This window comes from Lynx rufus, unplaced genomic scaffold, assembly GCF_022079265.1.
Source record: "Lynx rufus isolate CCGP_SWC_20201006 ecotype Redwood Valley unplaced genomic scaffold, mLynRuf1.p SCAF_15, whole genome shotgun sequence".
In the NCBI taxonomy this organism is placed as follows: domain Eukaryota; kingdom Metazoa; phylum Chordata; class Mammalia; order Carnivora; family Felidae; genus Lynx; species Lynx rufus.
Window position 1 is genome coordinate 56,920,289 of NW_025814829.1, and position 23,936 is coordinate 56,944,224.

Consider the following 23,936-nt stretch of genomic DNA (forward strand, 5'->3'; position numbering starts at 1 on the left):
CATTCTAACAACATCGGGGGCTGTACTGCACTGGCACTTATTCAGGTATAGAAATTCTATCTGCCAGGCACTACTGGGCACATCCTTCCTGGCATGACAGAAAGATCTACAGATCTTTCCATTCTAACTACGGGCCCTCCTAGGAAGTACTACTGGAGTATACTTTTTCTTTTATCTCATAATGCCAATCAGAGCAGTGAGTTCATTAACTGCTTACTGAAATTAACATTTTCCCTTCACGGATGAACAGAGTAACATAATTTAAAAGAAATAACAAAAACTGAAACAGAATTACTGCAAAAATTGCTTTAGGCTTTTATTAGAAACAAATTCAGTTGTGAGAATTTAGTTTTTAGAAGAATTTTCAAAGGAGTATATCAGTTACTTAAAATAATATAACTACAAATGATAAAAATTCACATTTCATGTGTGTAAAAGTCACATATGAGGAAGAGATGTATACCTCTGAGTTGTGAAATCCAGATGTACTCAGTGGCTTTCTTTCTTCCATTACTACCGCAGCAGAATTGAGAGCCCAATCTTTTATCAGGTCTTTATGTTTTTCATTGATAATAGGCCTATTATAATCCTGATTGTCATCTACTCCAAATACCTAAGAGAAGAAATTATTTTATAAATGAAAAGTCCGAGCACCAGATTAATATGAATATTATCAGTAACTTCAGAGGCAAATAAAAATATTCTAATTTCAACAGGTAATTCAATAATCAGGGAAACTTATTTAAGGACAGGGAGTGAAGGTTGGAGAGGAAAATTGGGTGGCAGCTCATGTAAATCAAACTATCCTTTTTAATATGTAGCAAAGTTCTGTTTGATAAGTAAGAAATATCCAGGATATTACATTTGATTTATTAAAAGGTGTTAATAATGTTAAATACTATAATAATGCAAAATTAGGAAAGAATACACTTTGGCTTGTTTTCAGCTTATCTCTTTGCTCTTTTATTTTTAGGAAAGAGGCATGTTGCAAAACCGTACACATAAAGCTGATTTTATCTGTTTCTTTCTTAACAAATGTTTAACGTTTATCTATATGAACTAAATTATACTTAGAATTTTCTAAGGTCCTGAAGAACAGATTTTGTTGTATGATCTCTGTATGGAATACAGTGAGATCGTCAAACTTTTTTTGCCTAAAAAAAAAAAAAAATCATTGAAAGGCCTTTGAAATGCAGATCTTGGGTCTACTCTCACAGATCAGCATTTTCAATAAGCAGGATGACTATGGTCAACACTTGTGAAATATTTAAATACAAAGACCAATAATCATATGCTTGATCAAGGGGAGGATCTGAGTCTGACTGACTTCCTGGCACATAAATAGGCCCTGATGTTGCCAAACAGATTGGAAAAAGGTTGTAACTACAAAAACTGCAACGTTCCATTTTATTTACTATTAAGTCTCTTAAGCATTATTCATAGGTGTTATCTGTGGCTCTAATTATTACAATCAAGAAGAATACTATGTGTTTGAATTGGTGCTTTGTAGAAAAGATCTTAGGAACATAACCAAAGGGCCTTTTTTGGTATAAAAAGGGGAAAATACCTTAGGTTAAACTATTTTCTAAAAAGCTTTTCAATGATTGCCTGATCACATCTGATAAATTCTGAAGTCTACATTTAGTAAAGGAAACATCATTCTCAAATTCACTGAAACTTGGAAATTTCACCACTAGATGGCCTTATTACTTAATATTTAACTCAAATAGAACTGTATAGTTTTCAAAAATTGTGATTTAGTATTCTGTTGAAGCACTCAATATTCAAATTACCTTTGCTTTAGAAGCAAATTGTATATTACTAACTTTAAATCAAATATGGATTTTAGTAATACATGGAAGCACATGGAAGTTTACAGAAGGGAAAAAACAAACCTGTTTCATTTTGTTAAACATCAGAATGAGTAAGTTCAACAACAACAACAACAGTAAAAATACTGTGTATACTGTCCTGTGTGTTCTGCCTCTAGTGTCACTTGTAAAGAAAGCAAATTAGAGCTACTCGAGTTATTTAGGACTGTCTTACAAGAACACTGAGAAATTTTTCTAGCTTAAGTCACTGAACTCCAAATTTATTTCCTTATTTTTATGATTACGAGGAATAAAAATCTAACTCAAGTTTGGAAGTAAAAGATAAAAGCACCCAGGTGTGAGTATGTGCATGTGGTATCTCTCTGGCATGTTAATTTACAAATGATCTCAGGTGATTTTCTGACTTGGTAACATTTACTTGGACGCTTCACACTCAAAATGGACTTGCAAAACTTGCTTTCCTCAAACATAGAGGCACCACAAGTTTCAAACAAAATATAATCTCTCCAAATCACTCTGAAGCTATTTTGAAATGACAACAAAAGACACAGACACAAAGAAGTAACGCTTCTAGGGAAGAGGGGCTGACGTCGGACAGAAAGAACACTCAGATGACTTTCCACAGATTCCTTGCAAAGCATCGGAGACAATTATACACACATCTGTCAAAGAAGTTAAATCACTATTCGTGCCCAAACAAGTAACAGGGCCTGAGGCACTACTGTGTGGAAAAAGAAGCCTTCAAAGTTCCTACCTATATTTTTGAGTGTTCTGGAAAATTAACGATAGCAACGAACAGCCCAGCTTGAAATCTAGATCTTCCTGTTTGTGTCTAGGTGCAAAAACGTCCCCTTGTGAGGACTTTCATGTGAAAACCAAGAGGACATAAACACGCTGTGTCTGTGTACTTTAAAGCTATTAAAATTTTCACATTTCGAAAAGTACATACAATCTGACATATGAATCAAGAGTTGGACCACACTTCAGACCAAGTTTGCTACATTTTCTCTTTTCATTATAAACTGTCCCTAGGTGATTTCATCCACATCCAAGCTTCTCTTCAATTTCCAACTACAGACAGATGCTTGCCTGTCATCTCTCCTCACAGATGGCTCAAAGGTGTTTCGAATGCACTATATGTTAATCAGGCTCATGATTCTCTTCCCTTCTCTGGGCTCAATCACACCCCCCAACTTGATATGTGTAAAATCTGGTTCTCTCATTCAGCTAGGGACTTTTTTAGGCTGGAAGTCTAAAGTGAGGAAGGGAGAGAGATCAGATGCCTGTCTGATTGTTAGGCAGGGCCATGCACACCAAGTTTGTCAGTTTCTAATTCTTCCAGATGGGGGCAAAAGAAAGGAGGAATAGATGGGAAGAAAAACTTTCTTTTAGAACTTGCACTGTCAGAGCTCTGTGGGTCTGGGAGAGGTTTTAAAGAGAACTCATTCACGCCAGGGGTGGAAAGTGTTCATGCCTCTAGGGGCCTTGATCCAAGCAGGTGCATCTCTAGTTTAGGGAGTGACCTGTGACCCCTCCTGTGGCTTCTAGGTCTCGGGTAAAAAGATGGCACTTCCCTCGTCATTCCACTCTCAGCATTATGGAACACATCTTTACCCCTTTCCTTTGAATGTATGCATGTGATATTTGGTATCTCACCTTGGGATTTCACATCTATGTCTCAGCAACTACTCTAATTTTAACAACCTGGGACTGAGGTATGGTACTTACTCTTTGTAGGCTACTGGGCTAGCTGCCATAAGGGCTTCAAAAATTTACATAACTCAGCCCTTGCTCTCAAGGAGCTCAAGTCTAATACAAGAAGCCTAAAAAAAAAAAAAGAGACTGTCACCTGAACCATGCAAGGGCACTCTGTAGTTAAAATTTCCGTAAGATCTTTAAGTTTTAAATTTAAAGAAATGAAACATTCTCTAGATGATAAAGGACCAGTATGTGCAATACAAACCAAGCCTGCGAAAAGTGTGACCTTGGTTTTTTCACTAGCATGTTATCATCAGTGTCATTATTTAAAAGCTCAGACTGTACAGAAAATGTCCACAGTTTCTAATTCTGAAATTGGAGAGCTGGGGTGGGAGAGGGAATAACGGTATATCAAACCAAAGAGTACAGGGTCAATTTTCATGGGGGTAAATATCCCACCTACTAAATACTCATAAAGGGAGGTCAAATTATATTTGGTAACATCAGATAAGGAGCTTTGTTTATTGTGACAGGGAAGAGACCAGTGTGAAAAGGCGTGTTGAAAGGGAGAAGACTTGGGCATATAAAAATAGTAATAGGTACAAATGCTGAGCAAAATGGTAATTCAACAGCAATAATCCTTAATTTATTAGTTAAAACACTTTCCAAATCAGTTGAAATTCAGATTTCAACTTTCCACAGAAATAAGAAACACAATGGTAGGTTAAGTATCAAGCTTCTCTGGGTTTATTTTGAATCAGCAACTGAAGACAGTACTGCATTAGTATATCAATCAGGGTGTCAAGGCTCAACCTCAGATGACCAGGACAACGCTTTCCTCAATGAGCAAGGACCTCCTAGGTAGAGAGAGCAGGGTCTCTACCAGTTCAAGTCAACAGCAAAGGTCCCCATGAAAATCACTTGATACGATAAGAACTATGCAGAATCCTAGCTTCTAACATCAGGGAACAAAATCAGGATGACTTTATAGAGGAGAATTTGTTCAAACATGTAATTTTTCATAAAAATCTAATTTCACTTTTGGAAAGAAAAATCCTTTAAAAATCAATGGAATAAATGGTTCTAAATGTTTAACACTGTGATTTTTAGAACATATTTGTAATCAACTTTTAAATTTAAAACACATTTAAAATTTTAGGAAAAAAGAGCTCAGAATGGGGTTAAGAGAGACATTTTATATTTTATCATGGTATACAAACATGCGTACATGCATGTCCACAGCAGTATTATTCACAATAGCCAAAGGTGGAAATGGCCCAAATGTCATCAATAGATGAATGGACAGATAAAATGTGGTCTATCCACACAATGGTGTATTAGTCATAAAAAGGAATGAAATACTGATACATGCTACATCAAGGATGAACCTTGGAAGCATTATGCTTGTGAAAGCAGCCAGTCACCAACGGCCACACACTGTATGACTTTCCATTTATATACGAAAGGCCCAGAAGAAGTAAATCCAGACACAGAAAGTAGATTAGTGGCTGCCAGGGGCCGGGGGAAACGGAACCGGGTTTGGCGTCTCTTTTCTGGGGTGACAAAAATGTCCTGGAATTAGATAGTGTTGGTGGTTGTATAACTTTGTAAATGTGCCCAAAGCCAATGAAATATACACTTTAAATGGCTAAAAGGGTGAAAGTTATGTGAATTTTACCTCAGTTTTTTAAAAAAGTCACCATCTAGTTTGATCCTGTTCCTTTTTACTTCTGTCTGGGTAAAAACATGCTCTTAGAACTTTGCCCTCTCCCTGCCCTACCCCGTGCGCCTTGACTCTTCCGTTCCTTAGGAGTTATATCCACGACCTCTTGCCTTTCCAGCACTGCTGAACATCTTCTGTTAGCTCCTCCTTTCGTGTCCTCAAATTATGCTCAGGTCTAATCTCCTGCTTCTACACTTAAAATGTCCAATTTCTCTCTTTATGGCTCATTTTCTTGACATGCATTCCTTCCTTTCGTGTCTAAAATATGGCTGTTCATCAATGACCATGTTACCTTTTCCTTGCCAAGCGGATTTCTAAGTGCTGTTAGCTGGGTATTGCTAGAAACGCAAAGGCATGCCCGGTCTTCTACTAATCAAGGCAACTCCCCTAAGACTTAAACACATGTATTTCTTCTGATACAACCTATACTCCTCAGCTTTCTACTGACAAAACGAAGCTTATAACACATACAAGGTTTTAAATGACACATCAAGGTTTTAAACGACCCATGTTAACAAGTTATGTTAGGATCAAGATACAAACTAGTTTCAGCAAATAAAAAATACACGAAAACCTGTTTGTGGAGGACTGGCTGAAAGTGACCAATCCACAAATTCACTAAATAAAGCAGCTTATCTATAGCTTAACCACATACAAATATTGACAGAAATTAAAAAGCAGGTCATGCAGTTTTCTTTCTCATCCATTCATTAAAAAGGGTTTGAGTGTCTGCTATGTGCCAGGCACCGTTCTAACAAGCACAAGCGATACAGAAGTGATCTGACAAACCGGGTCATTCTAGAAAGGCCAGGCAGGAAATAAACTAGCTAGAGGGGAGTTCTATAAGGAAAATAAAACATGGTAATGTGATACAGAGAGAGCAGAGGTGAATGCCAGGGCTACTTGGGCAGGGTGGGGAGAGAAAGTCTCTGAGCATGAATACGGAGAAGGAGCTAGGTGTGTGAAAGCACTCTAGGTGGCAAGCACTGTTAAGCAGGAAAATCAGTAGGATTTCATATAATAACACAGGAAGGAAAGGGGGAAAACCTAGTAAACGTTAAGCTTTCAACTGATGAAGAAAGGTGAGGGTTCAGTTGTGAAGCTCTGGGAACACAGCAGGAGAGGGTTTCCTGTACCTGAGGAGGGCTACAAAGGAGAGCTGAGAAGGGGCAAGGAGCCATAATCACAGTGACCAAAAGTAAATCCTTGTGATACAGATTAAAAGAAAAAAATGATCAGCGAAGAGAGGGCAAGGAAGATTAGTATAAGGAAGAAAAACGAAGCCCTCAGAATTTGCTGGCTAAGAACTGCTGTTTGCTTTGGCCCGGGAACTCAGATTGTTCCTGGATTGGCACAAAGTGGAAGCAAACATGAAGTCCAAATCAAAATGCTGCCTGTTATCAAGGTCCTCTCTTCTTACTCAAGGCTCTGAGCTGATCTCCTCGTCTTAGTTCCCACGCACGTCGGACCCTGAGTCTGAGTGGACCTGGGATGTGCTGCCTTTCTGTGTTCCGTCGGGCACTGTCACCCAGATTTTGACTCAGGTTTATCAGGGTTCCCCTGGCTCTGACTTGGTCGAATCTGAAGTCTTGCTGTGGACTTCAAGGTTTGTAATATCCCCTATTCCAAACTGCTTACAGCTGGATTCAGGTTCTCAGCACTGACTTTCTTTGGGCTGTAGATATTCTCCATCCTGTGTTTCCAGTCTTGTCATAGTTTTCCTGGTTCTGGATTCTTCCCTACCACTTGCTGCCTGCAGAGCAGCACCAGTAGATACAAGGCCCATGAGAGAAGAGACTATGCTGAGAAGAGGTATTTCGGGGGATATATGGACAGGAATCAAAACTCAAGGCAGGAAACTTATGGAAAGCACTTTTTTCAAAAGAGCACCTCAAGCCAATTTTTTTGACCAATTTTTTTTTTCTTGTTGTTAATTTAATGTTTAGCTTTCTGTTCTCACTACAAGTTTTTCTCCCTTTGCCTGGAAGACTAGGAAATTGCCCTCATAACATCCTCCTCTTCCCTCAGCAGGGTCTGTTTCGATAGAGGAGTGGGAAGAAGAAACTGGTTACTGTGATGGGTTCTCTAGATCCCAGAGGAAGGCCAGACAAGGGAGGGCTGGGAGGCTATCAGTACTATGGAAGGCAGTTACCTTTCATCCAGGCAGTGAACAGCATTTTCTTATCATAGCGCATCTCCATGTAAGCTTAGACATAAAACTTAAGAGGTCTTCATAAACAACAGGCATTTGTGTTATAAAAAGAAGTGAATTTGGGGACAATGCATAAAATAAGGCTACCTACTGACAACCACACAACAACAACATGAACCAAAATGCTGTAATCCCATAACCTGGAGTTTGGTGAGGGGATATTTTGGTTACCTTCTGACTACAACCAGCACAGAAAAACAAAGATACAGTATTTCAGCTTGGTAATTTCTTTAAAGAGATCCTATTTTAACTACATGCAACTTCTCCTAAATTATACCTGTTCTAATTAACTTGTTTAGGCCCAGGAATATGATGTATTTGGGGGAAAAATTGAAGAGGCATTCAATGCCGTTATCATGCGATACTGTGGCTTACTGCTTTTTGATTCCAATGTGCTATTTTCTGTTTCTTGTGTTCAATCCTTTTCAGCCTCCTTTGTTCACTCTTATTCCTTTTGTCCACCAATGCTGGTGTTGCTAAGAACTTCATACTTTGTCTCCTCTCCCTCTGTACATTCTTTCTAAGTAATCTCATCTATTATTTTGCACAGAGCTACTCCTTGATATTTCCCAACTTAGTATTTTAGCCCAGATCTCTTATCTAAGACTCAGATGTTTCTATCCAAATGAATACTGGACACACCAGCAGCTTTTTAATTGCTTTCTGTTTCCAATCCATTCTTCACACTTCTGACAATGATTAGATGTCACTGCCCTATTTAAGAGTTTTCAGGGATTCTCCTCCAGCATTAAAATATCTAAAGTCCTTAGTATGATACACAGGGGCCTTCAATATCTAGTCTGATCTCATCTGTCTAAAATAACTGTGGTCCTCTGAACAGGTCCTCCACACTCTCATGCTCCATATTTGGAACAGAGTGCTCCATATTTCTGAAAAACCCTACTTTATCACGCCTGTTATGGGATTGATTCCACCTGCTTAAAAATGAGCTTGGTTGGCAATTAAATTCTGTACTGAAGACATATAAAATGCCAGGCACTAGGTTCCCACAGTTAAGGAGTTTACATTCATGTGTGCACACGTATTTGGGGGAGTGGGAAGGTGAATAAATAGGAAAGTGTTAAGTAGTGATAAAGCTTATGATTAAAATCAAACAGGCTGACTTGACAGTGAGTGCCTACGCAGGTCTCTTTAGACTGCTCGGCCAAAAACTTCTCTGAAGGTGGGATGTTTAACCTGAGATCTTTTCTTGGAGGCTACTGGCACCCTTCCTCCAATAGCTTATGTCTATCAAAGCACTCAGCATTACTATTCTAATTCATGTTTTTACTTGTGCATTTCCATTCCTCTACAGACTCATGTTTCGAGGAGAAGAACTCTGTCTTTTCAACTTGAACCTCTCTCTTCTAACACAAAGCTTGGCATACAGTAGATGCTGAATAAAGGCTGTGAAAACAAATCAATGAAATAAACCAGTTTTCAAATGATGGAGTGAAAAGGGTAAGAGACTAAATGCAAGTTTTCAGGGCCAAACAATGAAATTTAGATGGAAAGCAGCTAAGGCCCCAACTTCTATCCACACACCTGAACTCATCCAAGCAACTTGATATGATGCATGTATTGCTACACCCTCCCAGAGCACTCACTTCTGGGCTAGTCCTGGTCTTTGTTTTCTCCACACTTGCAGGTTACTTCATCTTCTTCACACATTTGACTCCTGCTTCCCTGCTTTTGTTTCCCAGAGTCTGACATTAACCTAATTTGGCCTCTGGCTCTAACCACAACGAGTAGACTCACAGCTCTTTTTCTCTGTATTCACAAGACAACCAGTGACTGTTTCCTATAGTTATGGGCAGCTTTGTTTTCTGGTTTATGCAAACTAGGAATGACCATTCACATAGAACCATTACTCCCTTAAAGGAATCCCGCTTTAAAATCTTGGGTTTTCTCTTCTATCCACAGTGTTACCATGTAATTTGCCACTGAAGAAAAAATGCTCATGATAATTACACACAGCAGGTATGTACCAGGTTTTGTGGTCACCCTTTCCATCCAGCCGTTTCCTAAGGGTCATGTGCACTTGTTTTTTGGCTTTCTGCTATTCTGGACAGGCTGCTCCCTTGCACTTCCCCTTGGGCTTCAGATTTGACTCTTTCAGGCTGAAAACACTTTCCAGCATTTATCCATACCTTGTGTAGAGATCCATTATGTGGAGACTCCTGGTAAGGGTAATAACATAGCTAACATTTTTAGATGTCTTATTACAAGACAGGCATTGTGTATTATTTGAATTATATATTTGAATTCTTTTTATAAAACCTGGTGAACTTTCTTCCATTTTAGAAAAAAAGAAAGGTTCAAAGAGGTTACTTTACTCAAGGGCACATATCTGGTACGTGCAGAGTTTAACTTAATCGCAGATCTATCTGCCTGCAGATGCTCATGTTCTTCAATACTACAATATAATCCCTCACCGTGAAATAACCTAGTAGAGAAAACATTGACCACTATGATCATAATATCCATAAACCAAACAAAGGCATAATGGGATTAAAATCATTATTAATCTGAATTCTAAAACTTATCATTCTCCTTTTCAAACCCATTCCTTTATTTTGCATGTGACAGTATTTTAGATAGCAATATCCTTGTCCTCAATGACCAGACAGAATGTTCTTAGACTTCTTTTAATATAACTGGAAAACTCACTTTATTCATCTGCTTCTTACTTGCTTTATTTCTCTTAGACTAGTGGGTCTCTGAAAGTTTGGTGTCATACACTCCAACAGTAAACAATTTTGAGCATGTGTTCCTCAGTAAATTATATACATGTCTGTCTGTGTAGTAACAGATTGCATACACTACAGAACACACTCCAACATGTAAATAAAGACTAAGAAAATAAAAGTAAAAGTCCTAATAATTTTCCTACCTCCCAAAGGTGGACCTCTTCGACTCCCTGAAAGCCCCCTCCGTGAACCCCTCACCTGAACTAGTGCTCTCAAAAGTTAAGGTGCATACGAATTATCACCCGCAGATCTTGCTTTTAAAGCAGATTCTGATTCGGCCTGTTTAGATCAGGGCTAAGAGTCTCTGGGATTTCTAGTAGGCTCTTAAGTGACGCTAATGCTGCTCACACTGAGTAACAAGAACTTAAACAAGAGGTTAACACGTAACCAAACTTAAGCTGTTATTTTCTACGGTAAAACAAACAGCTGATCCTAAATTCAACTTTCCATAACTACAGGCAAAATTGTTAAAAACTGCTTTTAAAACCAAACAACACAATCATTAGACACATTAACTAATAACATCAAAGAACACGTCTAAAATGTAAATAATCATCATGGCTGGGCATACACTTAAGTGGCTGAATTCAGAGTATCACAGTGAAACAGATTTTGTTTCCATACACTTCTTTTCTATCTCCAAAAGCAGCAGTGAACAGAAATTAAGAAAAGAAAATAAGGACAAAGAACAAAATGGACTAAAACATACACACTTTCACCTATTTCTGACATGAAACCAGTAGGCAAGATTCACGGGTGAGTATCATCGGGTGACGTTTATGTTTATGTTAACAGGGGCAGAGCAGCCTGGCTTTTTATGTAAATACAGAGTGAGAACGGTCACACAAAGTACACGGTTTTAAAATTCTATCTTATATTTACACAACTTTAAAAGGTCCAAACAGCTTATAAACATAAAGGACTTTACATGTGGAAGTCAGGTAAGTTCAGAATATCAGCAGAATAAAATCAGAAAGCAGTTTGGTTTTATTGTTAGTTTTGCAGTTCCCTCACAAAATCCTAAAGTTCCCATGCCGCTGACTGCATGAGAACATTTCATGCTGACCCTCCAATAATTTCCAACAGTCAAATACACCAAAAGAAAACTACCACCATCCCCGAATTTCAATTATTTACCTTGTCAATCATTTTTCTTGCTTCCACTTCCTCACTGTTGGGATTCTCTAACTCAATGGTATAAGTACCCTTGTCACTTTGGTCATCATCATTATCCTTTTCAGAAGTGGCAGAAGTAGGTTGATTTTTTAACATTTTATCCATCTCCTGGCTTGGTCTGTGCCCAAGACTCCCTGAACTTCTCAATAATGCAGTTTGTAGGAAGGGAATGGACACCGATGGCTCCTCTGATTTCTGTTTTAACAATTTCCCATGTGGAACACCATGCCCCCCTCTGTGATGCGTAGAGCTAGTCTGGAAAGACAAAGAAACCACTTTGGCATCTGCTGTTGGAGATTTTGCTTTTTCAAGTTTTGTATGTGGTGTCGAGTAAGTAGTTTCCTGACACAAGATTCCCGCACTCTGAGTAAAAGAGTAGGACCGTCTTTTTCTGGGATTGTCTTCGTCAAAGAGTGCAATCATAAAAGCAGTTTGACTTACAACAGCTTGGTCTTGATGCTTCTCAGTGGCCTGGGCCTTCTGCAGCTTTTTCTGTTCGGAGTGGTGCCGCCTTAAGTGTTCCTCGAGAGCAGCACGCTTGCTACAGCGCCTGTGGGCCCCAGCATTTTCTGAATCGCTCTGTGTACCGTCATCATGTTTATTTCCTGGACACAAAACAGAAGCCACATAATAGGGAAGGAAAAAGTCCCATGTAGAAAATTAGACGTGTATACAAAAGTGTTACTTGCTTTTGGCCCCCTCCCCCTCTTCAACCCCAGTCATATGTTCGTTTCAGTAACAGGCTCGGCAAACTCCCCTCAACTGCAACGCTCACATTCAAATTTTCTCAACCAACAATGAGGTCCTTTATAAATAAATGAATAGGACTGCTTTTCTTTCTCCAAATTTTTAACTTTCTAATGATTCATTAATGCCTTAACAGATAAGCAATGCTATATCATCTGCGGTAGTCTGTATTTATAACATTAATAAACGTTAATCCGGCCTCCAAACCTTATACCTTCTTTAGCAATCAAAAATTGGCTTCTAGCCTGAGAGGAAAAGAGAAAAGAGAGTGATCCTCCTGAGATGCTTATCACTACACAGTAAAATAGAACACAAATGCCATAAAATGTGGTGAATTTTGACAATGTTTAATACTTCTAAAACTACAGCATACTTTTATAAAAAGTATACAAGATTTTAATACGAAGATACAAATTTGTAGTTTCCACCAATTACTATACACTTTTCTACAAGTGTCTTTCTAGCTATGAGAAGTTTTGCAAATTTACATTTGTGCTCTAAACTCTGGTGGCTTCAAAGAGTTAAATAAAGCATGCTAAAGGCCTATCACAGAATAGCATCGTCTATGAAATCCTATATAAATCTAACCACCTTCTGGGCAAATGGCAGGGTGCTAAATATAACCAGCTAAAAATCTGTCTTCTCTATAAAGCATATAGAGTCAAGTTAGAATATGTTTGAATTTTGAAACATTAGGTTCCTAACAGCTTTTCTGTTACCCTTCATAGTTCTACTAGGGATTAAATGTGAAACATTAGAGAAATTAGTTTTCAATGATTTAGAATTTTAAGTATTTGAATAAGTACATTAGAAGAAATTATCAAATGATACTTATATTATTATAACATAAATTTTTTTGAAGGTCAAGAATTTTTCTATGCTTCCTAAATTATTCAGTTTTAGACTGAATGAATTACAAACGAGGGCTTAAATGATGGCTTCATTGGAAGAAAAGTGCTTCCAGTCCCAAGTCTGAGTTTAAACCTTTCCTGGGCTACAAATTCTAAATCTGAAGACCTGCTGAATAATGTAGTAACAAACAAGACAATGATCAGAACTGGAGGATGCATTGGCTGGGAGGGGCAAAGAGCACACATCCAAAAGAGAAAGGGGAATTTTAATACTCATGGGGTTCTTTTTTGTTTTTTGTTTTAAATGTACTTAGAGGTTACCAACTGGTGCTAATGATTTAACAGAAGACTAGTTGCAAAAATGTACATAAAAGGTGTGAGAAGACTCAGAAGCTAGAAAGAATCCACAGAAAAGGGTAATGTTTTGAAAAAGTCACAGGCAAGGGAAGCCAAGGGAGAGAATTAAACCAACACGAAGGGAGGCACTTCCCAGCAAAACAAAACTGACGAATGTCATAAACATCAGATACAACAACAAATCTGAAAATCTTTCTTCAAATTAGCAATTATTCAAAATGCAATCTGAAAAGAATAATAAAACCCAAACAGGTGTTTAATTAACGGAATCCCCGACCCTCAGGCAATTAAGCAAGGAATCAGGGATAGCAAATGGAACGCAAAACCAAACTAAACCACTAATTCAAATATAAAACTCATTGAAAACATGCTATTTTACAATCTTTTTTATTGTTGCGCTGGCTGAACTGGAAAGGAATCCAGTTTCCAAGAGCCAGTAATAACTAAACTCTAAATTTCTGTACCAATAAGACCAAATAGCCCACACAGCACACATATACAACATGAAAACACCATCTTTACAAGACTTCAGCTCTTGTACCAACGTGTAAAATTTGGCACTTAAGTGGTGTTGGATCCTTTTGGTATTTTTTAAGTTACAGTTTAAAACTTTTTATGGATTAGCCATTTTCTTTCATGGAATATTGCTATTCCTTCTTGTATTTTTCAGTGTTACAAAAGGGGAGACCCCTGGCAAGAACTGCAATTTCTCTTTGTACTCAACAACAACAAAAATCACTGGGAAACTCTCCTCTCCGAGTTTCTGTGTTGTCTACCATCAACCACGCCTAAATATGTTGAAGTCTGTTCAGTATTTCTGGGGGTAGGTTAGCTGTACCAGGTCAGACGTTGTGGTCAAAAGAAGCTGCAAGTCTCCTAAAGGGAAAAGTGTACGGGCTTTGTGAGCATGATTTTCTTCACTGTCCCAAAGCGCGTGCACTTTACTCTTGTAGGAGCAAAGGTTTTTGCTTTTATTTTACTTACTTTTAATTTTTGAGACTGATTCAAATAATTGCTGGAAGTCTAATTAATGTAAAATTGTTGCCTTTATTTAAAGTCTATGTATACACTTTCAACATCCTACCTAGATTGTGGAAATTCTGTCTAATGATGGCATATCTGACTTTGGGAAAAAGTCAAATGTCATTTATAAATATAACTGGAGCAATAAAATGGATCTATCTTGAACCAAAAATGAGTTATATTCACAAAGATATTTTTTTGTAAAATGGTCTGAAGGCCAATCCAAAAGAAGAGTTCTGAGCGATGGCAATACACTAGAACATGTGTCTACCCATAAATCAACTTTGAGGGAAAACAGCAATTTGTATAATTTCTGGTAAAATTTTTAAATATCATTAATGCACAGATACAGTGTGATTATGGGCATTAATGCCTCTGTTTGGAATCAGGCTTACAGATGGGCCTTGTTCAAGAAGAGGATGGCTAAAAATGATGGCTTAAAAATAATAGCTAATACAGAAAATGCTTATGATGACTAAAAAAAACAGTTATAAAATAAAGGGATAAAGGTATTTTAAAATGGCAACTTTTAAAATAACCTTTTAGCTCACTTTTGGTACATTTATTAAAAGTAGTTTGAGAAAGACCATGTCATTTCTAAATTGTCAAGGTTTATGCTACCTTTTATATTACACTTGGATATCAGTACTATTTATTGATTCTTACAAATGGTCAGCATACAGATGGGTAGCTTTTATCTGTGAGCTTTCACCTATACGTAAATATATAGTTCTAAGTTATGAATTTAATATTATCTGACAGAGGCAAAAGATAACAATCAATATGAAGAGTATAATGCAGGCAATTGCTTATGATTATAATTAGATTTAGTAATAGGCCCCAGCAAAGAATTAGGTAATCACACCACCTCACTATCCTGAAATGTCTTAGAAGCAAATCAGAACAGGTATTTCATTTCTTCAGTACTTGACCAAAATCCCAGGGCATAAAGTACAGGTTAAGCCAGGGTTCGTCTTATCATTGATAGCAAAGTCATTCATTGTGTATTCAAATTACAGAGTACTTGCCACATAATTAAGTCCCAGGTGAAGTGTTAGGGATACAGTGACCTCAATTAGCATTTGTTAAAGCTCATTAACTCCTTGTATAGTAACAGAATGGTCATATTAGCATGCAGTCATTTCTCTTAATGATAGCTTATGAAATAAAATTAAGATAGAGTAATTAAGATAGAGCAAAACAATAGAAAAATTATTCAGCTGATACCCTGTTGTACAGGTATAGACATCTGACTAATTCTGGCCAAGTGTTATACTAATAAAGCATATACTGACTACTTCACAAATAAACACTCAATTGTGGTTTCATAAGTTTTAATATCAAAAACATTTTTAATTCAATTAATTCCCAGTATCTCTAAACCAAGAATTTTGTTCTCTAAACCAAGAATTTTGTTTCACGAATAACCACTGAGAAAAGTTTGAAACATTTTCTCAACAATGTGACTGTATTACTGGTGCACCTGGGTAGCTCAGTCAGCAAGTGTCTGACTCTTGATTTCAGCTCAGGTCACGATCTCACAGTTAGTGAGTTTGGGGCCCATGTCGGGCTCAGCACTGGCAGGGTGGAGCCTCCTTCGGATTGATATTCTCTCTCTCTCTCTCACAAAATTAATAAACATTAAAAAAAACCCCAATGTGACTATTATTACTAATGTAGAACTTCTCGCCCATTATCAAATGGCTTAAAATTTCTTTCAAAATCGAGACACTGACATTTCACTTGAAGTATCACAATAGAGAACAGAATTGAACACATCTTTTCCTTAAGTCAAGAAAACGATGAGAAAGGTCTTCTAAGGGAATTCCACAGGTGAACTGAATGAATCTTTTATTTCCATAGGAAAAGAAATATTTTTAATGGCATAAATATAAACTCACAAAACCAATCTGGTTTTGGCAAGAAAATGAAAGCAGACTATTTTCAATGAGTAAGGTGGATATGGGCAGTATGGTTTGCTTCTGAGCTTCAAAATCAAAACAGGAAGCTTTGAAAGAGCTGAAGTTTCCTACCATATAATTTTTTATCTAGCAGTAGTTTGGTAACTGTGAAGACTGAATTTTCTTTGTCACAAAACAGCAAGTTCTGAAATGATCAAGTAATTCACTTTACCTTTCAACCTTTTCAAGTAAACTGGAACATCACTCTTAATACTTTTGGAATCCTCTTCTGTTCTTTCCCATAGCATCTGAGGAGGGTTGTTCTGTGCTAGCCAGTCAGCTACTTTATTTTCCGGTGCCATCATTCCTGTTTGAATCCCTGGTAGGTCTTGAGTTCCAGGAGAAGACTTCTTGGACTTGTGGCGCTGATCAGAAGCAAATTTTGTCACATGGTCTCTAATAGTTACCTTCCCTGGGGTACTGTCATCAAATTCAATGGTGAATGAAGCATGCCCTGCACCTGCTGTATGGGAACTTGGTGTGTCTTTTGTCGGGATTTCATGAATAGTGCTCTCTGCTATTTGTGATGGCTGCTGAAATTCTTTGGTAGGGATTTCAAAGTAACTCGGTTCCCTACAGAGAGGGAAAAGTACATCTTCACTTGCAGCTGCAGATTGTTCCTCAACGTGCTTGGCATCTATGCTGCACCCTAATAAAAAAATAAGAGAAAATTCAAAATATTTGGGAGCTTCTAGCACAGAAGGAAATATAATCATGGCCATTTGTATTACGCCATGAGAATCAGAAGGCAGATCAGAGCCTGGATGAAAAACCGGCAAATGTCAGAGAGAAGAGATGTCGACTATAAACACAGCGTTCAGGTACCAACAGAAGATGCAAGAGAAGCCACGACAGCAAGAGATGGATCCTTCATGGCTAGACCGTATTTTTTCCAAATTGGATCCAGAAATCATCCAAGTGCAAAAGAACTGAAATCAAATGTGGATGGAGATGCACGTTCAACATACATATCTTAGAGTAACAGAAAAAATAGGAATTTCCTTATCAAGTCAGGAGGATGAAATATGTATGAACAAAAAGTACAGCTTCTGCACAAAGTAAAATAAACATGAGGTCACCATGTGAGCAATATTCTAGAAGTAATTATTCCACTTACCATTCTTCACCATGACACTGAGAGGCATTACTTCTCGAATTACAAAAATAACATTGATGTGCGATCCTTGTGAGAAGATGGATACATTTTGTAAAGAATGAAAGAATAACTAAAGATAAAACATGGTTTGCTTGCAGCACTGCGATCCAAGCAGCAGTGTGAAAGAAATAGGTTAAAAATAGAAAATTTAGTTGCCAGCCAATAAGCCCAGAAGAAAATTCACGTGTATGTCTATACATGTGTCAGAATATGCACAAGTGTCAAGAATTCTTGGAGGAAAGCTGAATTAAATCTCAGATCAAAACAACCAGAGTTGGCAGAAGAAGTGAGCAACGCTGGGGTGCTGTCACTATTGTTCTGCTGTCTCAGAAATGAATATAAAGGTACAAAAATGCATTTATACATAATATATGTAAATGAATAAGTAAACAAAATACATAAATGAAAATGATAACTGAAAAATTTTTGTAAACTGTGTTACCAGATACTACAAATGCAAAAAATAAATAGATAAAGAAATAAAAAAGATTAAGCTGCTCTATTTTTCAGGAAGCAAAAGAACCATAGCCATTATTAAGATGATAAAGAGTTCAAATGAAAAACATTTTCCTAAAGCTCATAAAAGTCCTCCGTTTTTAAACAGATTGATGGGAAAACCGTATGCAGGTAATTTATTAGGAGGAAAGGCAATACAGGGAGACTAGGCTGTTTCCAGTCATTCCCCAATTAAGTGAAGTAATATTTGCTCTCTTGAAGCATCGAATATTAGATCTTGATGGGATTCTTCAGGTGCTGTAATTGAATTCTTGGCAGTACTCTCTGAATATAAACAAACATCAAACTGTTTGCTTTCAGGTAACAAGAAGGGGACAGCAACACTGCTGTCATCCAGGGTGTGGAACAGGGTATAGAGAACATCAAGCTCCAGTCCCCCCGCCTCCCAAAACAAAACACTACACAGAAGGTAAACAGAGTATCTAACAAAAACAACTTTCAATGTAAAAATTATTCTTATCAAAGTATACTTAATTTTTCTTATAACTGAAAATGAAAAATGTACATCAGAAAATACATCAAAGCAAAAATTTTACATGCTAATTGGAAGAAGAGATTATACAAGACTAAATAACCTAAGTCATGTTTTAAAATTTTCTTTCAGAGTTAATTCATCTTTATCTTAATAAAAAAATGTTCACTTGGATTCTGTTTACTCTGAAGGCCTGTCATTTAAAATTTCCATGACAGTAAAATTAGGCACTTCCCATGTATTAATGAATTCACTAATAAACGCTATTTGCAGTTTTTCATACATGGACTTATTTCCTGTTCATTACGGTGTACTGTACTTGGTCAATTCCATATAGGGCAACTGGCTTATAAACCTATCCTCTCTTACCTATGTATCTATCTATCTGTACACATGTATACAACCACTCAGTCATTTATTATCTGCTTTGCTCATCTTTCTAGCAACAGGATAATACTGGCTGGGAATAAGGGGTGGTACTTTCTTACTACCACTACCAGATACCCAAATAAAATGATGTGGCTGAAGGGCAAGCCCAAACCGTGAAAAGCTGCTCCGGGGGTACAACACTTACCATCTATTTGTCATTCATGATTTAAAGGAATATTTTCCTAATTTTCCTTCCTTGTGAAGGAAAAGTTCACAGTTAATACTGACATACTTTCAACATGTTTTCACATTATAACACATAAAAACAGCCTAGATCAACTGCACACCACTGTTTTAAAGGTTATCACCCCTTAGTCCTACATCCAAGTCACCTTTACTTCAAGGACTGGAAACCTGAGACTTACACAACTTATCCAGAAATCAGTTATCTTGCAACATCAGGTAGCACAGTAGAGGGGAAAGGCAGCATGTTACGATCTGATGAATCCTGTGTCTGTCAGTCTTTAATTCTCATTTTTCTCATCGGAAATAATGGTATCTATCCATGAGATCACTGTCATGATCCAATGAGGTTCAGTATTAAGTGACATAATGTACATTACCCAGAACAAAGCCTGGCACAAAGTAGGCACACAAACACAAATAAATGTTTCTCTCTTTTCCCCAACTCTCCAACATAGCTAAGAATTAGGGAAACAAGAAAAACTAACTCTAAAAAACTCAAGAAGGATACAATAACACCTATACTCCCATATTCATGACCTTTACTAACAGAAAAGTCACTCACTCAAGAGTCTTTTTACTATCTGCACAGACACATGTAGCAAACCTGAAGTGAGGATTAAGGTAAGATACACTGCACCAAGAAGTAAGGGTCAGACAGATGGCAGGAGTAAGACAAAAAACAAGAGCTTGGGACCCAGCTCAGAACCACAACAGTCCAGAACCATTCTGTGCAGAGGGCCAACAGTCCCACGCCCCGTAATGTCTCCCAAGGCTGTCATGTGATGTATCACACTGCAGTAAGTGACATCCATCATGGTGACTTTGGGTCATAAACCAGAAACTTATATTATATTCAGGCTTCTCCACTTGAGAAGACAGTGATATGGGTAATTCATTAATAGAAATATAGAAAATGGTCAAACTTTTACAGAAATTGTCAGTTGTAAAAGTTCAGTCATTTGGAAAATTCATTACGTGAAGGAATTCATCTCTCTGGAGATGATAAAAAGAGATCAAGTGTGGACCTACTATACTTGGGAAATGTAGGCCTACTAGAAAAATTATTGGGAAAATTAATACAGAAGAATAAAACTGCTCTATCTCAGAATGCTGATGGAACAGATTCTGGAAATCTGTGAATTTAACATTCATTTACCTTCAAACTCAGTTCTGTTTATACCAAATTAAGTAAATTAATATATTAAATATACTAATATTTTGAGTATGCTAATAGTCTGTCATAATCTCAACTGCTAGGTATTTAAAACTATTTAATAACTGATTATGCTAGAATTGCTTATCTAAATCAGAAGAGAAAATGGGGACAATACACCTCCAAGAAAGCCATTCCCTTCATTCTTCTGTACGAAATTAAGAAATATTCAATTCCAGATGCTAAAGGCAATGATGAAAGCACATTCACTCAGCCTACAACATACATCCAGCCTGGCATATTCAAGGACTGCAAATAAAGACTAGGAAACAGCAAAAGGAGTCACAACTTGAAAGTTTCCAAATTTAGCGTGATTAGATGAAAATCAACGTAAAAGAGCCAGAGCTTTATTCCTCACAGCTGCACACACCTTCTTTTCAAACACACCTTTGCAACACTAGAAGACCTTTAGATGTAACCTACGTAAATGTTTACACCAAGTTAGCAGGCCCTGGGCGCACCTATAGCTAAAGTGAGGGCAGTTCTCCTTTTTAATTGGACTAAAAATACTCGGACAATTTCTGGAGAATTAGATTGCTCCAGTATATACATTTGCTTCCAGGGTTAGGTCTGTAGGAGATTCTGGATACATGTGGACCCACTGAGAGGGACATAACAAACTACTAGGTCGCAGATACTCTATTAGCTTTTCTGAAATGTTCCCTCCTCCTAACAATTACTAAGATTTTGCATTCTAATAATGGGTAACCAAGAAGCAAGTCACTTTTTGTATTTACAAGTTGCATGCTTAAAGCATAAATGAATCACTTATATTTCATAACTGGAAACATTTAATAACACTTTCAAAATGATCAAATTAAATAAGTACCCATCTTCAAACTGATTCTACAATCTCGGCTAGTATCATAAGTTATTTCAGGTCAGTAAACTGTTCCCCTCATCCTATATTGTAAAAACTGCCAATGATAAATCTGAAACAATAACATCCTTGCACTAACATAAGAAAGCAGATAAGATTCTCTCACAAGACACCTAATAGGCCAAATCTGGCTGGGTTCTTCAAGCAATTTAACACAAACATAAATCACTTAATTCCTTCTTACTCAAAAATAATCCCAAGATTATGAGACAGCTTTTGTCATCTGGCAAAAATGACACTCAATGAGACATGCCACATAAGCTGATAATCATTTAAGAATTTAGTTTCATTCACACAGATGGCCATGAGGGGAGACACCCCCCTATGTGGCCCTATACGCCCACTGTGGACTGAAGGGCTGAGAAAGGGAGAAAAACCAGTTGCTGATGACACTGTAGAGATGCCTTAGCCAACCCTGAAGAGGTACGGTTATTTAAGCCAGGAAATTTCTTTCCTGTTCAGTCTCAGGTAGCATTTGTTATTTGCATCTGATGTAATGCTGAATGATACTCAGTATGAATACTAAGTATGTCTAAGCTTGGACATGAAGAAAACTGCTGGTGGAGAGAAACAAGGAAGCTACGATGGGAATTTATTTGCAAAGTTGACAACTTCAGTTTGGGGCATTTGTAAAATCAAGTTGATAAAGCCAGCTTTCTTAGACCTGTCCAAGGTCAAATTAGCACATATTTAAAGAACAGTGTTCTTAATTAATTAATTAATTTATTTATTATCTTGTACAATTAGGGTCGAAGGTAGAAAATTGAGAAGAGTTGTGCTGGGATCTATCTTTGACTCAGTCAGACTTGGTTTTCCAGACTGCTCCCTGGTACCTGTGTTCAATTCCTACAGTTCTGGATCCTTATCTGATATTATCGTAGAAACTGCCCGTTTCACCCTTTGGTGTTGATGTCTTTGCCAAGTCCTTACGTGACAAATGACACCTCCATTCATTTCCTGGAAATCTTGACCCTTGCTGGCTTAAGGGCACTTGGTTCATTACTAAATCCCTCCAGCAACACAAGAATATGTTCCTTGACTATTAATGTGACCCAGAACTAATTTTTCATTCTGGCTGAACTTGGCTAGTCTTGCTACCATATCCCAACAAACAAAGCAAACTGAGGTTTTAAATAAGTTTTAATTTTATATCACATTTCTGAACATAACAGAAACTGTTCATTTAAAAACATGATTATATACCTGTGAATCTAAGGAAACACACAATTCGTTTGTGCCCACTCTTTTGGTCTAATTGAAACATTTTAATAATTCTTTTTAAATACCTTAAATGCTCAATTACATTATTAATCTATTTTCTAAGTTTTAATCTCATAAGTTGGAAAAACCTTTTAAATAAAATGATACTGGAATTAATACTTTATATGAGAATCATTCATAATAAACTTAAAATGACAACATCATTAAGACATTCATCAACATTTTTTATTAAATTAAGGAGTAATAGATATCTTTTTTTCAGAGTTGCCAGATTTTTGTTTAATTACAAATTCTTCCCCAAATGTCCATTTAATGTCACAGTCTTGAGATTTTCCTTACCTGCTGTTCCGGTTTCATGACTTTTTTCTTCAGGTTTGCCATTTGACTTGAAAGCCCTTTGTTCATCCACTTCATCATCCCCCCACCATGATGGCTGCCCATATAATGGAGTACCACGGGGCATCGCAGAAATATCTGGAAAAGGTGAAAAAAAAATCTGTCTAAAGCATATGAAACAGAAAAAAAAAAAATGGTTTTGCAGAATGCTAGAATTGCCTGGCTAATTTATTAAATGAAAACAACATATAGTCTAGATAGTTGAAGAGTACTCTAAGTTGAAAAACTTAGTTTTTGTGTCAGACCTTATTCAATGTTGGACATGACTAAATAAATGAAATTTTGCACTGGCTGATATCTAAGTAATGCACACTGCTGTAACCTAATAGCTTTTTGCTAAGGTGTACTCAGTATTTTGGTATACAGAAATGGCTCATTAAGTAAGTCGAGATAAAAAAGACAAAAGTAAGTTTTGGTATGGATGACCATGAAAAAGTTTTTTTAAGCCCAGGGGGACTGTACAGTAACTAAATTTAACCTAGATGTTAACATGACTAGTAGATTTCTATTTGAGCAAATTTGGTAATGCCTATTCTATTAATTAAAAAAAAATGTTTTTGTATGAATAGGATTATTTATGTAGAGCAGTTCCTGGAACATCATATATACAATAATAATTATGATGACATAATATCATTGGATATTTCCTTTTATTTTTTTAGATTTTTTATTGTTATTTTTAAATTTTTTTTAACATTTATTACTTTTGAGAGACAGAGAGAGACAGAACACGAGCAGGGGAGGGGCAGAGAGAGAGGGAGACACAAAATCCGAAGCAGGCTCCAAGCTCCGAGCTGTCAGCACAGAGCCTGACACAGGGCTTGAACTCACGAACCATGACATCATGACCTGAGCCAAAGGTGGACGCTCAACTAACTGAACCACCCAGGTGCCCCTGGATATTTCCTTTTAATTCACTTGTTATAATTCAAAAAAAGCAGACAAACATTAAATAAAAATATTGAAAACTATATTTCTCTCAAATATTTAAATATATTAAACACACCTATATAGAACTGTCATATATAATTATGTGTTATAAAATGCTTTCTGATGAAAGTGTTGGCTATATTAAAACCTACTCTAAAATTGTCATTATTACAAGTTTACATGGACATGGCCAACTTTTTTAGAACA

At 37.0% G+C, this 23,936-nt stretch overlaps 1 protein-coding gene across 9 annotated transcripts in view; it reads right to left on the minus strand.

Annotated features, from left to right (window-relative positions):
* Positions 1–23,936, minus strand: part of CEP170 (centrosomal protein 170) — a 125,742-nt gene that overhangs the window by 35,630 nt on the left and 66,176 nt on the right. For 6 of the 9 annotated variants that reach the window (XM_047077086.1, XM_047077087.1, XM_047077084.1 and 3 more), the window contains exons 7-11: positions 22,743–22,877; positions 16,503–16,979; positions 11,833–11,996; positions 11,353–11,646; positions 464–613 (exon numbers count right to left, since the gene is read on the minus strand). In XM_047077086.1, the coding sequence (XP_046933042.1) occupies positions 464–613; positions 11,353–11,646; positions 11,833–11,996; positions 16,503–16,979; positions 22,743–22,877 (1,220 nt within the window). The remainder of the gene's footprint in view (positions 1–463; positions 614–11,352; positions 11,647–11,832; positions 11,997–16,502; positions 16,980–22,742; positions 22,878–23,936) is intronic. The other 3 variants (XM_047077090.1, XM_047077088.1, XM_047077089.1) reach the window with 1 other exon arrangement.